The sequence below is a fragment of the Aptenodytes patagonicus genome, chromosome 22 (genome assembly GCF_965638725.1).
Source record: "Aptenodytes patagonicus chromosome 22, bAptPat1.pri.cur, whole genome shotgun sequence".
Classification (NCBI taxonomy): domain Eukaryota; kingdom Metazoa; phylum Chordata; class Aves; order Sphenisciformes; family Spheniscidae; genus Aptenodytes; species Aptenodytes patagonicus.
The window spans coordinates 3219587-3243866 of NC_134970.1; the positions used below are offsets into that span (position 1 = coordinate 3219587).

General features: G+C 52.7%; 1 protein-coding gene across 1 annotated transcript in view; it reads right to left on the reverse strand.

Annotated features, from left to right (window-relative positions):
• Nucleotides 1-23287, reverse strand: part of CNTN2 (contactin 2) — a 29166-nt gene extending 5879 nt beyond the window's left edge. Inside the window, exons 1-12 of the mRNA XM_076357930.1 lie at nt 23193-23287; nt 10353-10473; nt 5661-5805; nt 5194-5369; nt 4772-4867; nt 4236-4445; nt 3543-3642; nt 3103-3278; nt 2266-2402; nt 1600-1729; nt 562-712; nt 161-288 (exon numbers count right to left, since the gene is read on the reverse strand). Coding sequence (XP_076214045.1) covers nt 161-288; nt 562-712; nt 1600-1729; nt 2266-2402; nt 3103-3278; nt 3543-3642; nt 4236-4445; nt 4772-4867; nt 5194-5369; nt 5661-5805; nt 10353-10407 — 1504 coding nt within the window. The 5' untranslated portion in view covers nt 10408-10473; nt 23193-23287. The remainder of the gene's footprint in view (nt 1-160; nt 289-561; nt 713-1599; nt 1730-2265; nt 2403-3102; nt 3279-3542; nt 3643-4235; nt 4446-4771; nt 4868-5193; nt 5370-5660; nt 5806-10352; nt 10474-23192) is intronic.
• Between the last annotated feature and the right edge of the window lie 993 nt (nt 23288-24280).

Sequence of the window (24280 nt, forward strand, 5' to 3'; positions counted from 1 at the left end):
GGGTCAGGCAGAAGGTTAGCTGCTCCACAGGCTGAAATGTCTCTGATTCCCTGAGTACTGCATTGCTTTTTGGGAGTAGAAAGAGAGGAGAAATATCACATCATGGCATTCTTAGACGTTTCTTGCTTGACTGACCCCAAATCAGGGCAAACATCTCTACCTCGAACAGAGAGGATTCCAGTGCTGTTGGCTTTGCCCATGAAATTCTCAGCAAAGCAGGTATACTTTCCCTCATCAGATTTGCTGATGTTCTGGAGGATCAGGGTGCCATCTGTGGTAATAGTCACCCTGGAAAGGAAGAACAACCATACAAGAGGAAGGTTAAAATGTCTGTTCACTCTGTATACCTGACAATTTCCAGCACTTGCTGATTTTAGCGAAATTGGTGATAAAGACAGGACTGCAAAATAGGAGTTTTCTAAAGAAGAAACTAGAGGAATAACAAAGTGCTTGTGTTCAGGGATGTAGCAGCACACTTGGGTCATCAACTCCAGTTTTCTGGCAAGAAAAAATGTGATTTTAGCTATGGTTTCTAGGTAGAAGCTGACTCTGTGCTGCTACCTGCTACTGTTGATCAGAAGTTCAGTCCCTTTGGTCCAGAGCACAGTGGCTTTTGGTGCTGCTCTTGGTTGGCATGGGATGATGACCTTCCCACTTCGGGCTGCAGGTATCAGTCGCTTCACTGGGTTTAGTCTAAAATCTGGTGCTAAGGCTACAGGGGAAAAAAAGAGGATTAAGGAATGATTAGAAAACCCTGCTATGTGAGCATTTCAACTGCCACGTAACTAGGTATTGATTTGTCGCTAGATGACTTGGTAACAGAAGCATGGAAATATCTGGTGAGCAAGATGGAGTGATTCCTCTGCTGCCGGGTGGTTTCTAACGCCTGCCGAGGCAGGTGTTATGTTATATGTGTCATACTTAGCGATGGTGATATGGCCCTAACAAGTGCAAGGTCTTTGAGAGACACAAGAACAGCTGCTTTTGAAAATGTAGAGGATATTCTCTTCAATATCCTGACCAAAGTCACCAACGCAGACATCCAGCTTGCCTAAAACTCCCCCTGGAATTGCAGAGATAGAATTGGGTTTTATCTGTTGCCCTCATGCATTGCAGTGTGTTAATGTTGAACAGTTGATGCTTAGGGCCTTTAATTTATCTCTGGCATCTACTGACCACGAGGAGATAAGCTTTTAGACTAATGTGGAACAAGTTTGGCATCAGTCCAGTTCCAGTCACCATCTGTCAAAGCAGGCTGAATGGATACTGAACTCTTTCCTTTGACCTCTTTCCTCCAAAAAAGAGGAAGGCTCTGTAGTGGAAGAGAGCTTGTAGTGCTGCTGCTGTCTGTCCTGTACACTTTCTGTAGCTAAACAGATGTCCTTGATCTCTTTCAGCATTACTGAATTTACACAAGATTTAAATTTTAAAGGGTTGTAGGGTGTCTTGTTGAAGCAGCAACTATATTTCCATGGTGAGTGAAGCAGTTTTTGTCTGCTCTTATCTTACTCTGAGATCGCAAGCACAGGATATTAGGAAGAGATCTAAAATGCTTCAGTGTCCCATTGAAACCCAGAGCACTGGGAAATGAGAAATTACCTTGCACTGTTAATTCAGCACTTGCATATACTGTGCCATGCTTGTTCTCAGCCACACACTGATACATGCCAGAGTCCTCCAGGACTAGCTTGGAAAATCTCAGCTCTCCACCGCTCACTTCGATGCGGTTCTGTGCAAACAAGAGGATGAACCCATTAGATGAGAAAAAACAAAAATGGAACTCAAGCCTTGTGTGTTCAGGGTTGAGTTTCATTATAGCCTCTTATGCCAGTTTGAAGCCAGCCTGGTTTTCCATGGGAGAAAACGCAGGCCATTTTTTCTGTGTGTCCAGTCACTACCCCACATCGCTGTGCTCTGTTTGCTGAGACTTCTGAGTGCCTGAGCAGCAACGTGCAGGTCATACAAAGACAGGTACAAGGTGCTATTTATCCGCCCCGATAACTGGCTATGTGTTCCTGTAGTTGCATGAAGCAATGGCTGGGATGGCAGTAACGGGAGAAGGAACTTGCTGTCGGTAAGGACTGTGGCATTGCTTTGCAGCCTCATGGGGGCACATGGAATAGGGATGTGGGGTGATAAAACGGGGTTGAGATGCATTTGCAGCGAGGCAGGAGAGGGTCTAAGTCTGGAGTAGCAGGTTCAGTACTGCAAGTTCTGGTGTGCACTGGCTGAGCCGCTCTCGCTGTCAGACCTGCACGGCGGTACCTGGGAGGTCAGCGGCTGCCCGTCCCGAAGCCATCGGACTGCGGGCCTGGGTTTGCCAGCAGCCGCGCAGCTCCAGCGCAGGTCGGACCCGATGTCGGCTTCCGTGTCTGTGATCACCTTCAGCCACTCCGGCTGAGCTGCAAAGGAGCAAGAGAGGTGGCAGAGCCAAGATGATCAGATGAGAGGTTTGTTGTGCCAGGCAGGCAGAAGGATGCTCATTGTGTCATCTCTGCTGGCAGATTTATTTATCACAGCGTGTTTCACCATAGTAACAGCCTTCGCCTTTTGTGCAGTGATGCAAGGCTGAGTCCTCTATGGGTCTGGCTGCAGCTGTGCATGTGGACTGCACAAAATTCTGGCAGAATCCAGATCTGAGGAAGAACATTATGGTTTCTCTTCTTAAGAGTAAATACGGTCTTTCCTGAACTTCAGGAAAGACTGGATTCAGACTAAGAGAACCAGGTTAATGGTTCAGAACCAGATCTGATTAATAGCTGCGAGCATTAACCCTTGTGGAAGTACCCCAGGCTTGGAGAGGACCTTGGTTGAGAGCCAAGTTTGATTTTTACCACTATGCTTCTTTCCCTGGTTACCTCATTTTTGCTAGAATTATTTTAGAGCAAGTTAGGAGCTCTCTCTCTACTTGCCATAGCCTAAATGTATCCAATGAGGAAAGGTATCAGTGACCTCTGCAGGTCTTTGTTAGGGTTTCGCAATAGGTTTAATTGTGGCTGATACGAGGCAGGATCAGAGGTGGTGGTTTCGCTCCCAAAGGCTCAATCCGTTGCCTGGGGCATCTTGCCGTGCTCTGGCAAGGCGTGTGTTTAAATGTGTTACCTTGAATGATGATGCGGCCCTGGTAGGTGTCTCTCCCTTTGATGTTTTCAGCCTCACACTCATAAGTGCCTTCATCCTCAAAGCCAACATCCTGGATCTGCAAGAGGGGCTCGCTGCCGATCCACTTGGAGGACTGCGAGCTGTCCAGCTTCCTCCACTTTATTCGAGGAACAGGGCTATGTAAAAGTAAATCTGGTGAAGGCCAGCTCTCAGGTACCCCATGCTGCATTACAGCGTAGTGTAACTCAATTCCCCGTTAGCCACCCAGGTCCCATTCCAGCTGGGCCTTGGCCAGCAGGACAGATGGCTTTAGCCAATTCCTCCCTCCTCCTATTCCCCCTCCATCTCTGGTCTACGGTTGAAGAGAGGGGTTGTGAAAGTTGAAGGTTCTGCGATGCCCTCCCCGTCCTGAGCCTGAGCGACTCAGATGCTGCACTCACTTTCCAAAGGCAAAACACTCCAAAGTCACCATCTGCCCAGCCAGAGCGTAGGTGTCTGCAGGAAACCTGGCTTTTATGCTGGGTGCATACTGCCTGGCATCTGTTAAAAGGAAAGCACTGTTGAGGAGTTCTGGATGACTTTAAAATGGCACACGTGAGGTCTTAAAGGGCAGAGGTACCCACAAGGTTGCACTGCTTTGCAAAACCTTCATGTGTTTGGATAATTTACAGGTGGCAGAGGCTAAGTTTCATTTTCCTCTCAAAACAGGTCTTACTAAAGTCTCTAAAAACCTCTTTACAACATCTCTCCTTAATCTTCTACCTGCTTAACTCCCTTCGCCCTGCCCAAGAAGTATCTTCAGCTGCACCTCTGCAAGGTCACCAAAAGCAGAGGAGAGTAGTTTTGGGGATATGTGCGCCTGCACAGGCTGCACCTTGTGCCATTTCTCTTTTACAAACATACAGAGAAACCCCATGGATGGGGTTTGTAGGTGCACAAGCAGCAAAGCCTGGAGAGGGGGCTGCTTCCCCCAGGTTCCAGCCAATTAATATTTTTGTAAGCTCTTAAGCTCCCCTGAGAGGCTGGTGGGTGATTTGTGCACTGCTGGAGTCCTGTGGAGCCCAAGTGCTTTGCAGTGGCTTGTTAATTTTGCATTTTGCCCAGTCCCCTTATGATAATCCAAGAGCACTGACCCTCTGCAGCAAGGCTGAGCCGGGAGAACTTGCTGAAAACACTCTTGGTGATGAAGTCGATGTGGCTGGTGGCAAAGCATGAATAGTTCCCCAGGTCGGAAGCCTCTGTCTTGGCAATGTAAAGGTTTCCTGTGGTCTGAGAGACGAAACGCCTTCCATCGGCTGGGATGAAATTGGGAAACTCATTCAGGAGCCATCGATAGGATAAGCCTGTGGGGAAGAGAAAAAGGAACAAACTGCACAAGTTGCCTGTGTCCTCTCAGGTGGGACTAAACCAAGCAGGCTGTCTTCTAGACCAGTCTAAGCTGAAATTGGTCCTTGGACGGTACTTGTTTTCTCCACATGCCGAGTCCTGTCTCTGTTTTGTTTCTTTACAGAGCCTGAATTAAAAGCAGATTTGCTTCCCTAAAATTCCCAAAGAAAAGCAAGGAGTGATTCACATGTCTGGGAATCCCTTGCTCTGTTGCATCCCTCCACCTGGCACCAGCAGTGCTGCTACTCCCTGCTAGTAACAATGCTGAAATGCAAACCCTTACCTGGGTAATGGGGAGGAGGGCTGCAGGCGAACATCACTCCCCAGCCTTCTGTAATCTTCACGGGGTCTCGCTCTTCTGCGGAGAATTCCTGCAAAACTAAACATGCAAAGTGAAACCTGTCCGTGGATGAAGAAAACAGCTGGAGGTATTACTGTATTTTATCTCCCCCTCCACAGGCTGGTCTTCTCAGTGGTTGTCCAGAGGGAGATCCAAAAATATTACTGACTTTCTCCGTAGTGCATCAAATTTCTGCTGCACCTCCATGTTAATGGAAAGTGCCAGGGGATTCCTCCAAGTGATGGTGTTGGGTACCATGCACCGGAGAGCTTCTCTCCAGCCTTTATTAATGCGAGCAGGGGGGCTCAGTTTACCCCCCGCATAACTGTGGCTGCATTTCATTTACCTTGCGGAGACAAACTTACAGCCAAAGCGGAGGGAGGCTTCCCTGCTGACGACCGTGCCCCTGGAATTAGATGCCACGCATTGGTAGGAGCCAGCATCCTTGGCTTTCACTGGGTTGCTTATCACTAGGTCGCCTGCAACCAGCCTGTAACGGGAATCTGGCTCCGTCTTTATCTCTGTGCCATTCATCTTCCACCTGCCAAGAGCAAGTGTAAAGAAGTGAGAGGGGTAAATACTCATTGCAACTGCGTGCTTGCGTGGTGCCTTGTAGGAGGCTGTGCTTGGTGTTTTTCTAGCTTTGGTGTGTTGGGATTTGAGTTAGATTTATGTCTGCTCTGTGACCTGGGTGGTATTGTACATCACATGTAGACGAGGAGGCTGATTCTCATGTTAGTGATTTTCTTTATATAAAAGTGGAGAACGGAAAGCAAAATTCTTGATGGTTGTGTCCCAGTCCTGGTACAGAGAAGAGAGCAGGCGAGCTCACCTGTAGGTCGCAGGAGGGCTGGCTCTTGCTCGGCAAGCCAGCGTGACTTTCTCTTCTGCTGAGCCTTCAGGGAAGAGGGTGTGGACAGGCTGCTCTTCAAACACGGGCCCGTAGTTCCTTGTGCTACTCTGTGCTTGGCACCAAACTGCAAGAGAGGGAAAACCTGCTCAGCTCAATTTAGCTTTTTCTAAAGTGTCTCATTTTTAGTTTTGTAGGGTGTCCCTGGCAGCGTCAGAACTGCATCTAGAACAAAAGAAGGAGCAATGTGAAAATCACAACCCATCTGTCACCACAGCCCAGCCCCAACCATGGCTTTGGGCAGATAGCGTGCGTTTCCCACTGAGCATCTCACACCATCTCTGCCGTGCCAGAGGGACCAGACATGCTTAAAGCGTGCAGATGAAGGAGTACTGAGACATGCCTCTCGGAAAGCCGTGCACAGACAAGACTGGAGCTGGGAACCCCGGGATGCCCTCCTTGTCCCTGGCAGTGAGGACGTGCTGGTTCCTCCTCTGTCTTGGCTGGTTGGTTCCTCCTAAGTCCTCTCCAGGACAAGGGAGGAGAGAGGAGAACCTGGACCTTCACACTAAGTTCTCAGCTCTGCCACTGCCTCCCTGCACACGCCTGGCAGATCCCCTCCATCCCTGCGTCTGCAACATCATCAGCTCTTGACGACTCGAACCTGCTGCTTGCTGGTGTGCAAACCAACGCTGCAGGTTATCAGTTCTACTTTTGAACTAACAAGATGAGCTTGAAGCTTCCCCTGTAGTGTTCAGACACGGGTTTGATTCTGATCTTGCTGTCATGTGTATGGCTCAGGCATAGGCACAAGAGGAACATAAGAACCTGCCTGCCTTCTCCTACGCTGTGCCTGGGCCACCCTTTGGTGCGGTGATGATGTTTCACTGGAAAGTGCCAGCTGTCCACAGTGAGTGACTCCGTGTCTCAGATAAACGGCAAATCCTAGCAGACCCCCTTCCACACAGGCTTTATGGAAATGGCAGTGCAAATAAGTAAGAACAAAGCAGAAGCTGCCTGGAAATCTCTTAACTGCAGAAGCGGCTAGTGGGATAACGATCGCCAGCGAGTCTGTTCTCTCCCTGGCACCCTGAGAGACGCCTGTCCCTTAGCAGGGATGGAGCCACCCTCAAGGCAGTGTGCTCCCAGCACAGTCCCCCTCTGCCTCTGCAGTGATAAGCTCGGAGATGCTTAGCTACCCCCAGGATCCTTCTATGCTTTGTAATTGAATTAATAACTGTCTTAAAACTGCCATGCCAACTAGCAATCTGTTTCCTTCCCTACAGTACACAGCATGGTCACTAGTTAAATTAAGTGACACCAATAAGTGTGATGTTTTATGCAAGAGTAACTTCCAGCAGGGAATGGCCAGCTCAGCTCTCCCGGGCTCGGGGGAAGCAGCCCTGTACCTGTAGCTCCTGGGGTTCGTCTCATGTTCCGGCTGCTCTTGCATGCGGAGATGAGGGTGAGACGGGAGAGGGGCTCCGCTAATTGGCTCAGTGGGTTCAGAGCAGCTGTCGGCTGCTCCTTGTGTCCGAGCATCAGGCAATTACCCGGGCCCTCGGCTCCGGCAGCGGGGATGTGCTGCTCCAAAGGAGCCACGTGCAGGCAGGACCCTGATGGTCCCTGGTGTCACACGGGGGAGAGGGACTGTAGCCTGTGTCTAATACTGTGGAATAAGAGAAAAGCAGCTTTTTGAGGGTTGTATTCCCTTCAAGTCGGCGTAGGTGCCATTTTCCTTCTAGAATAGTTATATTCACAAAGGAGAAGCTTGTGTAAGCTGGAAATCTTCTCTCAGTTGGGTCACCAGCGGCTGTGCCGAGCAAGTCTCAGCTGGAAATAACTCTGCTGACCAGCAAGTAAAATAATCATGAGTTAATGGAGAATTAATAAGAAAGTAGTGTATTAATTGTGTTCTGATAGATGGTAGTGAATGGATTAAGTTTTAACAGCTTTACATTTTGAGATTAATAGGTAGCATATGGTAAATAATTTCTATATATTTAACAAATAAAATATATTATTAACACTCACGTGCATGCCTTTTCTCATAGGATGCTCCTTCCCAATGAAGCCAAATTACTCTAATTATCCCTTCTGATTCCACCCAGAGCCTGCACCCCATTGCTATCTGCTGCTGTCCCCTTTTCTCTGCCAAGGTTATGGACTACAACCGTCAGGCATTGATTTTCTCAAACGTAATCAATGCCAGAAGTCCGGACGAGTTTTTATCTACAGTTCCAAGGTGTCTGGTTGGTGTTGGGGGTGAAATGCCTGGATCTCACTCATTAAGCAAAACAGCTGTTAGATTAAAGTAATAATTAAACAGTTACAAGTTCAGGATAGGGTTAGAACTAAGAACTGAGAGCAAAGCAGGGTGGTAAATCTCAGTACCTCTGAGACTGATCATCTGGACTACTTCTGTCACCCCAGAACTCTCATTTTTAATATCACCAAGACAGGTAGCTTCCTTGGGCTCTTATCATTTGGGTAGCAAGGAAAAGGCAAGCATAAAATAAAGGTCTTCAAGCCTGCAAGCCAAATTTGCAGGCTCAGAATTGGGCATGCCTTATGCAGCCCTACTTTCTGTGTTAAAATCCAGCTAGGTGAGCAGAAATTATGCTAAATATGCTGCTACATCTGGCTAGAACAACATTCATTATTAGAAAAAATAAATATTGACACCAAAATAAATAGGAATAGGTGATAATGGAACATCTGAAAATTAAGATTTGGAAAAACAGCTGCAGAAATGCTTGGTCAGTTCAGACAGCGCTCCAAGAGTGACTTGTGCTATTGTTTGGGAGAGTGAAATACCGTATCATGAAATACACCACCAAGGACATAGCAGTCTCTGTGAGTGTAAAAAAATCCCAAACTTTATACCAGATATTGCTGGAATAGACAAAACTCAAACCTTATCTCCTTTGCCACTGCAGGGAGGTGACTGCCAGTGGCAGTTGTGCAGTGGCGCTTTGTATTATTAGTAGTTTTTGGAAAATATTAAAAGTCAGACCTGGAAAGCCCAGGTGTCCAGGAGGCTGAACGCTTTCCCTTTGTGCTGAGCTCCGCACTAGCTTTGGAGACCAGGAAATTATAGATGTCTGAGTTGAACGTTTTCCAAGGTGTATTCCAGTTTATGAGGGCATCAGCAGCAATCCTTTTATTGAGCACAGGCAGCGTAGCCATAGCTCCGGAGCACTGACCACAGCCTGAAGCCTTGGCACATGAGGGAAATGGGCAATTAATTGGTTTTATAGGAAATCTGAACACACGTGCACAAAATCAAAGCAGTTATTTTTAAAGAGCAGCTCTCTGAGGAGCAGAGGGTTATTTTTAACGAGAAGCTTTCTGAGGAACAAAGGGACAGCGCTTTGGCTAGCCTTAGACTTCAAGATTTTCCACGGCTTTCACTGAATGAAGAAAGGCCAGAGAGATTTTTAGACTTTCCCCGACAGCCTTGTTCATTAGAGAGCCTTCTCTGTGCACTTCATAAGCTTTAAGCCTTTACATATTGCTGGGAAGTCATCCTTTCGGTGCTACGGCCGAGGGAGGGGTGACATTGCCCACCCAGCTTCCCAGGGCTGGAGCTGACAGCCCAGACCTGGAGGCTTTGGGTCTTCACCCACTCTGGAATGTTTCCTTGAGCCTCATCTATAGCTGGCATTTTTTTGTCCCTGGTCCCTCGCTCATGTTCCCAGTGAGGATTTCTCTCTGTTCCAGCTGGCTCCTGAGATCCATTGCATCATCAGCCAAAGGTCAAGAGAAAATAACCCTCACAGGCTTTACAGTGAGTAATTTTTTGTGGGCTCAGCTTGGACGGGGAGCGAGTCGCACAAACTCAGCTGGTTAATGGGAGAGCCCAACTCCATCTTGCTGCCTCTACCAGATTTGGGTCAGACCAATTTCCAAACAGGCTAATTGCCTCCCAATCTAGGGCAGCCACCCCTCCCTCTGCCTCCTCGGGGATCCAGAGAACATTAAAAGGTAATTAGATATTTATAAGGACAGGCGAGCAGTCTCTGCCTGGGATGATGAATTAGCTTGAAGACATTACCTAATTCTCAGTTGGTTGAAATGAAATGTCTCCCTGATGAAAAGGGACCTTCAGAGTGCAGCCTGAGACTCCCCGAGATCCAGAAATGGTCCCCAATGAATGGGGGAATCTTTGCAGTCAGAGTCTGGCCAAAAAGGCATCCCTAGAAAAACCGGGAGGCGAAGTGGCTTTGCCATGAGCGAGTCCTGCTGGTGGGAGGAAATTCCTCCTTGTGCCGAGGCCAGGACAAGCCTGGGCAGCACGGGCTGCAGAGGGGCGCTGGTCCTGCCAAGGCTTTGCCTGAGGATCTGCAACTCCTGCACTTCACCTAAATGTGAATTTATAAATGGCGAGACTTGTGCGTCAGCTGTTCCTGTCCTCTTTCTTGAGCGGTACAAAGAGAGGTTGGACGTAGCACAGACACATCCCCCGGTTGCATAAACCACCCGGGAGAATCGGGCTTCAGCATCGCTGCAGCCACAAAAGCCCTGTGCAGAGCACGGAGCGGTGCGTGCCGGGCGAGCAATGCAACACGTACATCGCGTGCCCTGGGCAACGTCCCGCTTGGCACCTCCGACAGCCTCTCTCCGCTCTCCCACGGAAACCTCCGGGCCGGAGAGGCGAGGGGCTGCTCTTACCCAGAAAGGTGACAACAGCTAGGGATGTGCGGACAAATCCAGCGGCGCCTCCCATCCTGCGTCTCCGTCCGGGTTATGGCCTCCGCGGCTGAGCCTCTGCGGGTGAGTGGGGACAGCAGCCCTGCGAGAGACAGAGAAAGGAGTTATCTGCAGCGCTTCTGTGGCTCTGCTCGGGGGGCCCGGCGTCCGGCTGCACGTCCCCGCTGGCCACGGGCCCGGGGTGAGAGTCACTCGGGAGCAAACGTCCAGCTGCCCGGTGAGGAACACACAGGGGTTTGAAGGAGCTCTTTTTCTTTCTGACATGACAGATCTGGTTGGGAAATTTTTCCTCCTCCCTTGCTATCTGCTATTCTTCCTCCCTCCTCCAAAAATAATGCTTCCTTCCTAGCATTTTTTATTAAAAAACGCAAAGTCAGAAGCACACAGGATATTGGATGGGGGGAAGGAGGCAGAAGTAATTTGTTCTTGTTATTTTGTGAAAAAGGCATCTTTAACTCTTTAGGCGGGCAGTGACTGTCTTTGGGTGTTGTGCCAGCCCCGAGTCTCTCGTTCTGGAGAGGTCGGGGGGACCCAGCTCGTCACCGTGCACTGCACCCCAGCTGCAGAGCATCCCCGTGGTGAGCTCACGCTTGCAGGGCGGCGTGGAAAGCGAGCGGCACAAAGTGGCTGCACAGGGAGGTCTCCGTGGGGCTTCGCTGCAGCCTGCTGGGTCATTCCCTGCTTTTCTTCCAAGTGTAACGCATTTGAATAGAATCAAGAGATAACGGGAGCGCCAAGGCATTTCCTGATGCCGTGAGACACATTAGTAGGTGGAGCAGTGACTTCCAGTCCCCTCCACAGACTCCTATCTTCCAAGATCTCTCAAAAAAGAAAAAAACCCAAACAAAACACCGAGCTGTTTGTGCAGACCCTGGTCCCTGCCTTCTCCTGGCTACACCCACTGCGGGATCAGCTTCAGCACATGCATCTCTTTCCTTGTAACTCTGATGGGGATGTTGGGCTGGGGTTTTTTTTCCCCTCTTTGTTAATAAATGCTTTTGAAATAATGCATTGAAGAGCCCCACAGCCCGGCGGAGCCTCGTGTTCCCCGGTGCCCTCCCAGACTCGCACCCCAGTGAGCTGAAGGCGCTGCCAAGAGCCGGGCTGCTCGTGGGCTGCGAGTGCTGCTTATCCCTCTGCTCCAGCTGGTGCTGCTTCCACTCCTCTCCCTGCCCATCTGTCTGCCCGAGCAGGCAGTGCTGCTTCTAAGCTCCTCCGAGCAGGGATTAGCTTTCTATCCCATGGGATGCAGCCCCCTGTGCATTGCCGCTTTAAAAAAGCCGGTGCCCCGCTCATTAATAGCAGCCCTTGAAACGCACCTGAGCAAACAGTGATAGTCCCGTGTTTGCTTCGCGTCCTGCCTCCGGGGACCCTGGCTGGGTGGAACAGCCACCTGGCCTCTGTGTCCTCACCCAAAAGAGAAGGTTTTGCTACCAACACTTGAAAGGGAGAAGACCCCATCCCAAATCCTCCTCAATTTTTATCTTGCTTGGGTCGGAGGGCTGGATCCCAGCCTCCCGGTCCGGCGCTGAGAGAGCAGAGCCCAGCCTGCTTGCTCGTACCCTGGTTATGTATTTTTTATGTGACAGGCCCCTAAATTGGTGCTTAACTGTACTGCGCGGCCGGGGAAGGAGGACCCCTGCCATAAAGAAATGGCAGCGCCCGGCGGGAGAGGGCTGAGCTGTGTTACGGGGGATTCGGGGACAAAGCGGAGAAGGGCGTGAGACGCATTTACATGAAAGCTGCTCCACGCAGTTTGTTCCAGCAGCCCTGAAGTGAGTCAGTCACATGAAATCACTTGATGTCAACGAGAATCATGCTCCAAATGGTGTCCTGAACCCACGGCCTTTCAGCTAACACTGCCTCATTGTTCCCCTGCCTTCACCCTCTGCCTGCTCCTCTCTCATGTGTCTTGTGCTCACGTCGTAAGCACTTTGGGACAAGGACCAGCTTTTTGCTCGATCTGTTTTGCAGGCAGCGCTGCGATGTGGGCTTGCAGGCAATGCCAGCACTGCCCTAATTAATAAGTTGACTTTTCCAAGTCTCTGCAGTTTGGTTTCTTCACCAGCGTGTTACAATGCCCAGTGTTCGTGAAAGGCAGTGAGGATCGAAGCTCTCCCTACACCCAGCAGCAGCAAATTAAAGTAAGAGAGCCTTGCTCCATCGCTGCCAGCCCCGTTTTCTGAGGCTGAGAGTCCTCTGCCTGTGGCCCGGGAGCTGCCCGCGAAGGCACTGCCCGGGTGCAGCTTTGCTCTCTTCTATTCATTTTTCCTCTCACTTTTAAAACAAATAGGAAAGAGGGTGGGAAAGTTGGATTTTGTTATTTTTAATAAGGAGCAGGCAGCACGAGGAGGTCGGGGAGCGCGGTGTTGGCCGTCTGCCCTCCTTGGGGGCTGGAGGCTCCTCCGGGTTGCTCCTGCCCCTCTGCCGCCTTTCTGGTTTATCAGCGCTTTACACTTTCTGCTGTATGAAATAGAGGTGCTGCATTTGAGCAGGAGCAGATTGCATCCTGCCTCTCCTGGGTGCTGTCACCTAAACAAGCAGTGGTCCCAAAGGCTGAGCTGAGATCTGGTCAGGAGGGAGAGGAGGGTGAGCCGCAATGCCCTTCTGTGGGAATACTTCTGCTAGCATCCCCCTTTGACTTCCTTCTCTGTGGCCGAGCAAAGCTGGTATCTTGTAAAAATTAAGCTGATTTGAATTATTTAATTAGTTGTCGATTCTTCATTTATAGTGTAAACTATAGCTTTGATCCCCAGTTCTGCCGCCGGCTCCGCAGCTTGCCTCTTTCCACCCCGCTCTCCACATCTGCTCTGATCCTTAAAGTTCACATCATTTTCTCTTCTCACTTCCTTGTGTCCATCCCTTCCATTGCTCCAGAATCCCCCTCACACACAGACGTGTATTTGCTCCTGAAACACTCGGGGCCCCTTCCAAAGGCGAGACCCCGGTGAGACGTGCCGTGCTGCTGCTCTGCAGGCTGAGGTGGGGCACGGGGAGATGCTGCTGTTTTGCTTTTTGAATCCAGCCTCAGCCCAGCCTGTGCTTTAACTAACTCCTTTGTAAAAAATCAGGAACGTGATATCCAGGGAGAGCGCCAGGTACGGTCCACAGCAAACGAAAACGTAAGAGAGTAACAGAGTAATTTCTACAAGTGCTGACACTGTATTTGTTCGCAATTAGAGACTGGATGAGATAATCCTCTCAGATACTGTTTTGCATGTTCCTGATTGTCTTATCGCCTAAGTGCCGCGATCGAATTGTGCCCGAGGGCCTGATGCTGCGAGATCGCACCTGGGGCTGCGCTGGGACCCTGGGGGCATCTTAAAGCCATGACCACGAGATGTGGATCCTGCATCCGACTCTGAACTTCTCCGAAGCGTGGGCGTGCACTTTGCATCTGAGATTAAGGCCTGCTCTCCATCTTTAATTACAAGAGGGCCCATGGGGACTTCTTCTTTCCCCTCTTCATAGTGTATTTTGACAGTCACTCGAGACCCTTCTGTTGTACTGAAAGGGGATCTGTCATCCCTGCTAATGGATGCTGTCATTAATACTTCCAGTAGCAAGGGAGGCATGGGCACACTCGAAAACACGTGCATTAGCCCTTTCCTCTGGAGCCCCTGGGACCTGGGAGCGATCCATTATCGTGGAGGCAGAGGTAAAGAGCTACAGAGGGATTTTTGAGTCCTCCTGAGCCTCTGGGAGAGGAGATGCTGCCTTGTCCAGCGCCCGCAGCTCCCGTTCTGACTGTGGAGCAGCATCCTTTGGAGGAGGCGACTCCAGCAGGACTCTGGGTGTGTGGGGGGGGCAGAAATGGCTTTTGGTAGGAGATGGGCTTTAACAAGAGATGACGTGGCCTGCACAGGCAAAGTGCTATCTATTACCAGGATAAATGAGTGTAATTCTATCTCCTGTGGTTAGGTGATGAGATGAGCTTTTGTGTGTAAATGGGGCAGCTCCTTCTGCTGCAGCATTCCCCAGGGAAGGATTGCTCCTGAGGGTGGGTGGTGCAGGAATTTGTCCTGTGCTGTGAGTGTCCCTTCTATTAAGGATCATCGCTAAGGCTGCAAAGGGCGCGCTTTTGATCTTTGCTGGATTTTGGCTTGCAAAACCTGTTCAAGGTTAGGTACATTTTGTCCATCTCCAGAACAGCATGTTTCAATGAGTTGCAAATGGTTTTATTGTAATGTATCTGTCCTCTTGTAAAACTGCCGGTGCTCAGGAGAGGTTGATTTAGATGCAAACTCTAGATTCAGCCTTTCCTGAGCTTTTTTGGGTTCAGATCTGTTGGTGGCTCCAGGACCGGCAGCAGCTGCTGCTGCAGAAATCCTGGGCCACCCAAAACCCATCCTAAGCAGTCAAGTCTCCAAGGTCCAAATGAGGACCGAAAGAGGGGTTCCGAGCCCTGCGGTGGAGTTCAGCCCTCCCTAGGCTCATCAGTCATCCCATAACAGACACCAAACTCTGTCTGCAGTTACTGGGGGAACCCTGCTCCCCGGTGCAGGTACCTGATGTAGAGGAGTGCTGTGGGCACTGCTTGCTCACTTTGATACCTGTCCCCAGCTGCAGCAGAGATGTGTCCCAGAAACACTTCTAGCAATAGCTGGGGGGTTCTGTGTGCCCCCTCTCCTGCCCAGGCGGGTTTGGATCGCTCTTGGCATGTTAGAAAAGTCCCAAAGGCTCTGCCCCTGCACAGCTTTTGAAGGCAGAGCCCTTCTTTGCTGCGCAGGCTGAGAGGGAGGAGCAGCACGAGCTGCTCTCCTGGCCATCGGTTACACCCTGCTGTCCCCATCCCACCCTGTCACCCTCGCCCGGGGCAGAGCTTGCGGGACGGCTGCTGTCACCGCTGAAGGGACTGTGCAATAGGCGCATTCACCTGGCCTGGGCTCAGTGTTCCCCGTTTGTGCCCCAATATTGCCCCGAGGAGTCGGACAGCAGGACAGAGGGAGGGGACAGAGTGGGTACCTGGAGGAGGAGAGCTCTCCCCCCAGCTGTGCTTGCACAGGAGGAGCTGAGGCTGGTGCAGGAGGCCTAGAGCCTCCAGCCCCGGGGCTGCAGGAGCAGATGGTGCTCACAGCCCGGCCTCCTTCCCTGCCGGCAGCTCCCTGCCGGGCCGCGGCGATGCCACCCGCAGCCGGGGCTGGAGCTGGGGCTCTGCTGTCTGGATGCATTTGTTATTGCCCGATGGGCTGAGGCGTTAGCACAAAGGGGGGGGACACGCTGTGCACGCTGCAGTGCCCAGCACGGTGCGTCCTGCCTGCGGGAGGGCTTTGCTGCGGTGCTGGGTGAAGGGAGCACCTGCAGACCGGGAGCTCACACCCAGGTGGGGTGGATTAAAGCAGGTGTTTTCAGTCTGTCTGTCTGTCTGTCTGCCTGGCGTGCCTGCCCTCGCTGCTGCTTTTGCACCTGGGCCGGGCAGGCAGCAGGCAGGGGAGGCGAGGTGTGGTGCCGTGGCCGTGATGTTCAACAGCTCGGGGACAAGGGAGACGGTCCGTGGCAGAGGGTCTGAGCCCCGGGACGGGAGCAGAGCCGCCAAGCAGGGAGCAAGGGGCTTTCACAGACCAGGCTGACCCAGAGCCCCCAGAGCTGGTGCCGCTGCCCTGGCCCTGGGCCCCAGGTGTGAGCAATTGCAAGCAGCCCTCGTTAGTATAATTGCAGGCAGGGCTGGGCTCTGCCCTCCCATCTCAGTGCAGAGACCAGAGAGTGTGATGGAGAGAGGTAAGGAGGGAAAGAAAGAGAGGCAAAGGTTTAATTTGGGGGCATTCAAGCACCCAGAGGAGGAGGGTGGGGAGCTGCAGCATGGTGGGAGCCTGTCAAGAGGGGGTGGGTGCAGGGGTTCACCCCTTAGTGTGGCTGGGAAGGGTGGCCTGAGCTCCCTCGGGGCTGGTATTGCTGGGCGCTGGCACTGTGCGTTTACTCTGGTTCTCTGTAGCCCTGACTGGTTTGTGCTGCTGTGTTGCAAGCTTGGTGACTGCTGTTAGTTTGGGGTGCCCTGCCCCAGCTGTGCTGTGGTCTTAACCCCCAGCATGGCCTCTGTGTCCCTGTCCCTTCCCTAGCCAGAGCCTCCAGCCATCCTGCCTGGTAGTCTGGGAGCTGTTGGCTGAAATATGTTGTACTTTTAGAAATGAAGTCAAGCAGCAAAATCCTAATCCAGGGGTAGTGTGCCATGCAAACCTGCTTTGCTTGCTGCTAGAAGAAAAGTCAGTTGCATTTGCCGGGGCACCTCCAAAACTCAGGGGTGGGATTTTATTTGGGGTGGGGTTTGGTTTGGTTTGGATCTGGCTCTGGTCCTGTTGCTTTTAGTTGAACGGGCTCGGTGCTGTGGTCCTGCCTTGCAGGGCTGGGCAGGAATGCTGCAGGCCTCCTCGCAGCGCACTGCAAATCAGTTTACATCTGGAGCAATTCTGAATCACCATATCCATGGAAACTAATGTGCTTCTCCCTTTGACACGGAGCATCCGGAGCGATGCCGTTGCCGCTCCCTGTGCAGAGCAGACCTTGTAGGGCCAGGGCCCAAAGTGTGCGCATGGGCCCTAATTAATTGTTTCGGAGAGTGCAGCAGGCTGTAGGATTTGGTGTGTGAAACGGGTGGAGGGGAGAGCCTCACGTGTGGACCACGGTGCCCAAACCAGCCCGTGGCTGTGCAGTCTGCGGGGGTGAATCAGCTGGCTGGTACGTGTACATCTCAACACGTGGGGTACCCACGCGTGGGCTTGCCCACGCGCAGACACGTGTGCGTGGGGTAACACGGCACTGGGGAATGGTCAGTATTGACTCCAGCGCCGCAGGGTTTAATACCCCCAGTGCCTCGGTGTGCTGCCTGCCCGGGGGAGGGAAGGCTCCGGGCATCCCTTTCCCAGGGCTCTCACCCTGCACCAGCCCCTTGGCTACACTGCTGTGTCTTACCAATCACTGATTAATTTAATTGTAACAGAACTGTCTTGATAAGGATGGATATTTGATCAGTGGCTCCTGCTCTTTCCTCCTGAGGTGGGTGAAGGGAGGGGAGCAGCTCAGAGCGGCGTAGGGGTGTAGTGAGAGGGGGCGGCCCAGATCATCCAATATCCTGGAAAAGATGGGAGAAAAATCTCTGCGAGAGGAGGGAAAGCCCTGCCTGTGGGACACGGGGAAACTGCTTCAGCAAATGCATCACTGGTGTGACTGGGGAGAGCCCTGCGCTGCCGGGAGGGGACCAAGGCTGCCACGCTCATGCCTTTTGCATTGATTTTTTTACGTTAGGTGGACCTGTGTTTGAGCAAAGTGCCAGGAGCTGGAGCCTCTCGCTGGGAGAAGAGCTGCTGCTCTCGGGCTGTGCTTCTCCAAGTGGGTTATACGGTGCGTTATGGGGATGAGCGTGTGGCATGCCACAGACGAGGCAGTCCTGATGCCTAAGAGCAACTCCTGCTAACTGCAGGGAGAGGTTTATCTTCACGTGGGGACAAAATAGGCCCATCTAGTCCTTCTCATCGTGGCATAAGGACCAGGCAGGGCTCTCTGCTGCAGTCCCAGCAGGACAGCTGCGTTAAGGCACGGTCTTCAAGCACTTTCTGTTTTCTCTGTCTTTTAAGTGCTTTTTCCTAATAATTGGTTGGTGCATTCATGTACATTGCAGGTCTCGGTGGGAGTTTTCTTTTCGTGTCCCACCCCCAGACAGGCAATCCCCTGTGCTTGTGCACAGCTCAGCACCTCTTTGTGCAGGAGACAAAGCTGGGATCTGCGTTCAGTCCGGAGACGTGGACTGGGAACACGTGGAGACACGGGCTGGGGTCGTGCGCAGCACTGGGGTGTGATGGGCTTGAGACTGGAGTTGCTGTAGTGATAAAATCTAATTGTAATAAAACAGGCGATGTTATGAGTGGGCCTGCACAAACACATTTTACTGCTCTTGTGTTGGGCAGTTTGAATTTTGGATCTGAGCTTTGCAGTTAGTGTTTTTTGCTTCCCCGAACCAGCCAGATCCCATCCCTGGCTGCAATCAACTTAGTGCCTCGGGGTGGTGGAAATCCAGCCTGACTTGTGTGATCCTCAGCTCTGCTGCAATAAGCCCTTGGTAAACACCCAGGGTTTTGGAGCTGGAGCGCTCGGTGGGACCAGGAGGCTTCCCCACAGCTGGACCTGGCTCGTGCCACCTCCAGGCGAGACCACGGGGTCCACGGGCAGTGCTGCCGCGGTGGCTGCAGCAGCTCAGCCCCAAGGAAATGCCGTGGGGACCAGCACAGCATGTTAGAAAGCAAAGGAGGCCAACAGAAATGGCCAGGAGACCTTCCCATGCTGGTTCCAGACCCTGGGGGCAGGGGGATGGAGGAAGCTTTGCTTGGGAGGAGGGTATTTCCCCGTGAGCTGCCTGCTGCCTCACAGGCTGGGCACGAGCGTGGTGTTTGACTGAGGCTGTCAGCATGCGGCTCCTAAGCTCTCCCTGAAGACTTGTATTTCAATCGATAGCCTGAGTCAATAGCAGCTGGAAGGATGCTCAAAAGTCTTTGAAAACAAGGCCACAAGTGACTCCAGTTTAGCACACGGGTGTTTGAGAGATGATGTCTGAAATCCTCATTAATGCCCTGATTGCTAAAGTTCCAAATATTGGGCCCTTCTTACAGATGCTCCCCTGCAAATTCACTGTATTGCAAACCACTCTCTAAGCATAGCTGAGCACAACCTTGCAACCTCTTTGCCTAGGAAATACAGGTTATTAATCTGGGGTTGCATGGGAGGGGATGCTGAGACAGGCTGAATGTCAGGCAGAATGCTGGCAGAAGGGATGGGAAGGGAGTTGAGGCCTGGCTGCACATGCTGCCATCGTCTCCCCAAAATAAAACTCCAAAATAAAGCTTCACATTGCAGGTTTTCCTTGCCTCTTGCAGCATGGCACCACGCATTGAGCATGCACAGCTCAGCTGTGGGGAGCTCTGCCTAAACCCCGGGACATCCACAGCGCTGCCAGCGTCGCAAACCCACCCACTTTCTGCTATTAGTGCTACCGTGGCGTCAGCAGCAGAAACTCTTTGATATGGCACCGGTATAAATAGCTCCCTACCTGCGACGGAGCCCGGCTCCGTCCCCTCCCCTCCGCTGCCTGGTAAATCACTTGGCAGGAGCCGGTCCCAAGGAGAGGCTGCAGCGAGGAAAAACAAGCGCGGAACTCGGGAAACCTTCTGGCTAACACAGCCCCGGGAAAGTGATGTGTTATATGGGGAAGCCCTAACATCTACCAGCCTGTCACACCGGCACCGGCTGTCCTGTTTGTGCTGCTGGGTAAGGGCGTGCCAGCAGCAAGAGCCTTCCCGGTGTGATGGGGGTCCGTGTCTGGCACCAGGCATCTGCCCCAGCCCCGCAGAGCTCCTCAGCCCTCGCCTTGGCCCCGCTGCGGACTTGTGCTGGCCATGCTGGGGGGGGGGTGTGCAGCCTCCCCAGGCAGAGGGGACCTCAGTGAAGCGGTGCTAAAATCCTTTCCCTCCTAGGAGAAGGTTAGGGTATCCTCTGCAATGGTGTCATATTTATTTTGCTCCTTGAGAAAGCATCATCCCTGTGTCCAACCTTCTCGCCTGTCTTTGTTGAAGTGGTTTTAGTATTCAGTCTCCGAATAGTGCCAAGCTGCTCTCTTCTTTATAAAAACAAGCAAGAACCAGCACAAAACATATATCCCTCTTCCTTCCTCCAGTGTAGGCTCCCTGTTTTATGGCTTTCTGGTGCAGGACTGACAGCTCTATGGGCTGTATGATAAATAATACATGTAATAATTTAGGACCTAGGCTGCTGTGGGAGGCTGGGTTCAGTATTTCGCAGCCAGTTGTGGGTGGGAATACCTCTCGTGCTCCTGAGGTCTTGGGCCATCTCCCTCATGGTCATGTTGAACATCCCTCTGGTAAGATCCTGGACCCTACAACTGCGTTGTGGTCCATGGGACCAAGAGTGTTTGTCATGGCGAAGAAAACATTTTGGGTTCAAGGAAAGAGCTTTTGTATAGCCTGAGAGCAGAATCTATTTCCTTGTCTGCCGTAGACCTATTCCGTCTCTACAGCTCCACAAGCACCCAAAGACATCTAGTGTCAGGAAAAGACAGAAGGTGTCTGGAAAGAGCCTGATACAGCCTATCACAGCAGATTTTAATAATGTTTCTTCCTTTCCATCTATGTTTTTTGACTCTTAAAGGACTCTAACGAAGCCTCTCTTACCTCTTCCTGCATATCTGTGCTTTAACAGCATCTCTGAAAGCCCGCAGTCAATGCTGGGGTTTCCTGCGTGGCGTATTTGTTTATATGGCAACACTTCAAGCTAACCTGGTGTGAAGGGGATGTGGTCCCATTGCTGCAGAGCCCTGGCCTTACAGGGTTGCCATCAGCCCACCCCAAAGTCTTCCTGGGCATCTGTGGTTCCTCATCCCTGGAAAGCAGGGCCGATAGTGCACGACACTGATTTAGGAAGGAGAGAGATGTGCCTCCAGCTGTGTAGGATAACTACAGGCAGTGCTGTGTTAAGCCAATCCCCGTGAGACAGAGCAAAACCCATCCCCATTTTGAGCAGAAGGGCAGTGCTCCGGGCTGGCCAGCGTGGGCGAGCCCAGCGCTGGGAGCCAGCCCTGCAGCCGCTGAGCCCAGGGCTTGCTGGCTCCCGCAGCTCTGCTCCGCTGGGCAGAGCGCCCTGCGCTTCTCGACTGGGGAGCTGTCGGGAGGCTCCCTCGGGATGTGATGTGTTCCAGGTGACTGCGTGGGTTTGCTTCGTTCCCAGCACCTTCAAGGAAAAAACCTCAAAGATTGGGGTGGTGGCATGGTCATTGCAAGTAGACAAAGTGCTACGGGAGCCTTGGGGCTTGCAGGGGTTGCTGAAGGGAAGAGGCACTGAGGAACACAGGGAGGTGTCTGCCTCTCATCGGGGTCTGCTTTTCATGGATAATTTGGATTTTGGACATATACAAAGCATGCAGGGTGGCTGAACGGCCGGGCCATGCTTTAATGCACGTGAGCTCAGTCTCCACGTGGACTCCCAGCTCCGTGGGCCAGATCCTCCATGCACCGTGTTTAGGTGCGTCTGGTGCATGTGTGGGAAATAGCTCCCTAATGACACGGTTGGGTTTTCTGCCTTTTATGATTTGCTTGTGGTAAATCTGCAGAGAAAATACTAACACAGGCCATTGAATTCTCTGCAGATATTTTGGGTGACAAAAGTCATGGTTGCTCTGTTTGATAGTAATTGATCAGGTGATGGAGAAGAGCGTTAGCATCCCTTTGTCTCAATCTACTCATGCTCCAGGGAGAGCGTGCAGCTGGGCTTGATGTGACCCTCTCATTTTCTGTTTTCTTTAGTCTTGGGTAATTCTAATCTACCCCTGGAAAGTACAGGTATTTCTAGAAAGTTTGGGACCGGCCGCTTTCCTGTATCAGCAAAGCAAGCGGCTTTTGGGGTTGGTGGTGTTGCTGTCAGGTGCGCTCGGTACCAAATATACGGCCTTGAGAGGTTCATCTGTGGATGCAAACCTGCTCCTGAATCTCATGCAAGAGCCTGTGCTTCAGCTTTGTACCCTCAGAGCTTGTTGTGGACGTGCCTGGAGACGGCCTGGGAGGAGCAAGAGCCGTTCTCAGGGTCTGGCTAAAGCCTTGGGCTGGGGTTGCTGCTGGGGAGGGTTCGGGTTGCTCCCAGCTCTCCGATGTAGAGGCTGCTGCCTCCCATCCTCAAAGCAACTAGTGTTTCCTTAGAGAGATGACAATCTCTTATGAATACTCCCCAGTCCAGCCAGAAAAATAATGCTGAGGCTCGTGGGAGTGGTGCAAGCCTGGGGGAGTCAGTGGGTCAGCATGGGTGAGATGCAAAGGGAGGAGGGAGCTAGGGAAGTTTTAAGACGTGGGACTGGAGCCCCGCGAAGCACCCCCCAGCCTGCCCTGCCACCGGCTGCTTCCCCATCCGAGCATCCATCCTGCTGCGAGTCGGGAAAGAGCAAAGCGGTGCCCTGCCTGCCGGTGCCTGCCCCCCCATGCCCCGTGGTGCAGGCCTGGGGTGGGCAAGTTCTCGTTCATGACTTTACACTGATTCCTCTGGCTCCTCGCTGCCCTGAGCTTCCCTGACACGCTGCAAAACCCCGACCGGCCTCAGACACAGAAATACCCCCATGTGCCCGGAGCAGCCCCATCTCCCACCCCTCACCCGGGATCTGCCCTCACAGGGGGGTGCATAGGGAGGGGACGTGGGACACCGTGGTATTCCTCATCCTCCTTCCCTGGAGAGGAAACTTGGGTCTCTTGGGCTGCTCTGGGCTCTGCCAGCCCATGCTGGAGAAGCTGAAGTAGTTTTATGCAGCAAAAGCTGTGCGAGCCCCCCCCCCGCCCCTCCCAAGCACCGCGTTCGAGTTGCCTGACCCCACCAGCGGGCTCTCAAAATGCCCCTAGCCAGAATGCACCAGGAAAAGCATAACAGTAATAAATAATTATAATAAAAATATTTCCAGACTTATTCCATAAGAGACATTTCTGCTGACAGCCGTGTCGACCTCAGCTGCTCAGCCCCTGCCACAAGTGACACAACCGTAGCCCCCCCTTCTTCCCAACTCCACCCCCGGCTCCTCTCCAGCGCAGGCAGAGCCCACGTCGCCTGCAAAGCCATCAACCCCCGAGAAATGCCCGAACCGACCCCCTGCTCTTGCCTCCCCGTTCCCGCCGGAGGCGAGTGGGGTCTGGCAGGTTCCCCCTCGCCGGAGCAAAGCCGAGTGCGCCTGCAAGTTGGCTCTGATGGGGAATGGTGCCCTGAAACCCAGAGCCTCTTTCCTCCCTCTTGGATGTTCCTCCATCACCCAAGAAGGGAGAAGGCGCTTACCTTGTGCGGGGTGGATGCGTGTGCATGAGCCGGGGGCCCGCGGGGCCCCGCTGCTGCCGGAGGCTCGGCTGCCGAGGCAGTGCTTGGCTGGTGCCTGCCCGAGTGTGGATGTGTGTGCCCAAAGCCACTGCAGCATCTCTGCATTAGGATGTGCTCCTCCCTCTCCTCCCTCCTTGCGTGCGCGCTCCCTTGCTCGCTGCCAACCATCACGCCGGTCCCTGGAGAGGGTATTTTTTCCTCTGCCTTTACCTCTCTTGCCACAGTCCAAGGACCAGTCAGGGAGGCAGAGCGGCTTGCAGCATCATGCATAATTCATGCCCTTCCTCAGCCTCCCTGCCTGCTGCTCCCACCAGTCCCCAGCAGAAACCCCTTGTCTGCACCGATCGCCGCCGGCTCGCCCCGTCCCTGGGGCCCGGAGCAGGTGTAGGCCCCAGGGGGGAGCTGGGGGAACCAGGGGGGGTCCGAGCCCATGTCTGTGGGGTGGAAGCAGGAAAGGGACTAGCCCCAGCTGGGGGGTGTCTCGACAGGGACACCCGCCTCTGTGCAGTGTGTGCATGTTTCTGTATATACGCACACCCCCATGCCTAAATATATGTATATCTGTATACATATATTTGTGTGTATATATATATCCGTATACATACATATACACACATAACCAGGCTTATATGCATGCTGGGGAGATTGCTTGATAACAACATTTTGGGAAGCTCCGTCGAGCCGAGCGCGGCTGTCGTAGGTGGTACCCGACCTGCGCTGCGCTGGGGAGGACGGGGTTTCCTCGCAGCGGGGTTAGCGGTGCGTGACCGAGTGGGTGGCTCTGTACGCTGCCTGGCGTCCGGCTGGGGGGAGACAGGGGGTGGCAGCCTGGGTCAGCTTTGGGTTTTTGGGTGTGCAGGAGGCACCTTAGGCTGTTGCTGTGGTCTGAGGGGCTTAGGGCTGAGCTTGCCCCCATTGGCAGCGCTCTGCAGGCAGTAGCTGTGCCCCCCCCGAGGCTGCACCCAGAGCCCTTCCTGGTGGATATCTGCAGCTGCAAGATCTTTGCTGTTTTCTGGCTGCTGGGGGGAGGTCTGTCAGGGTGGAGTGAT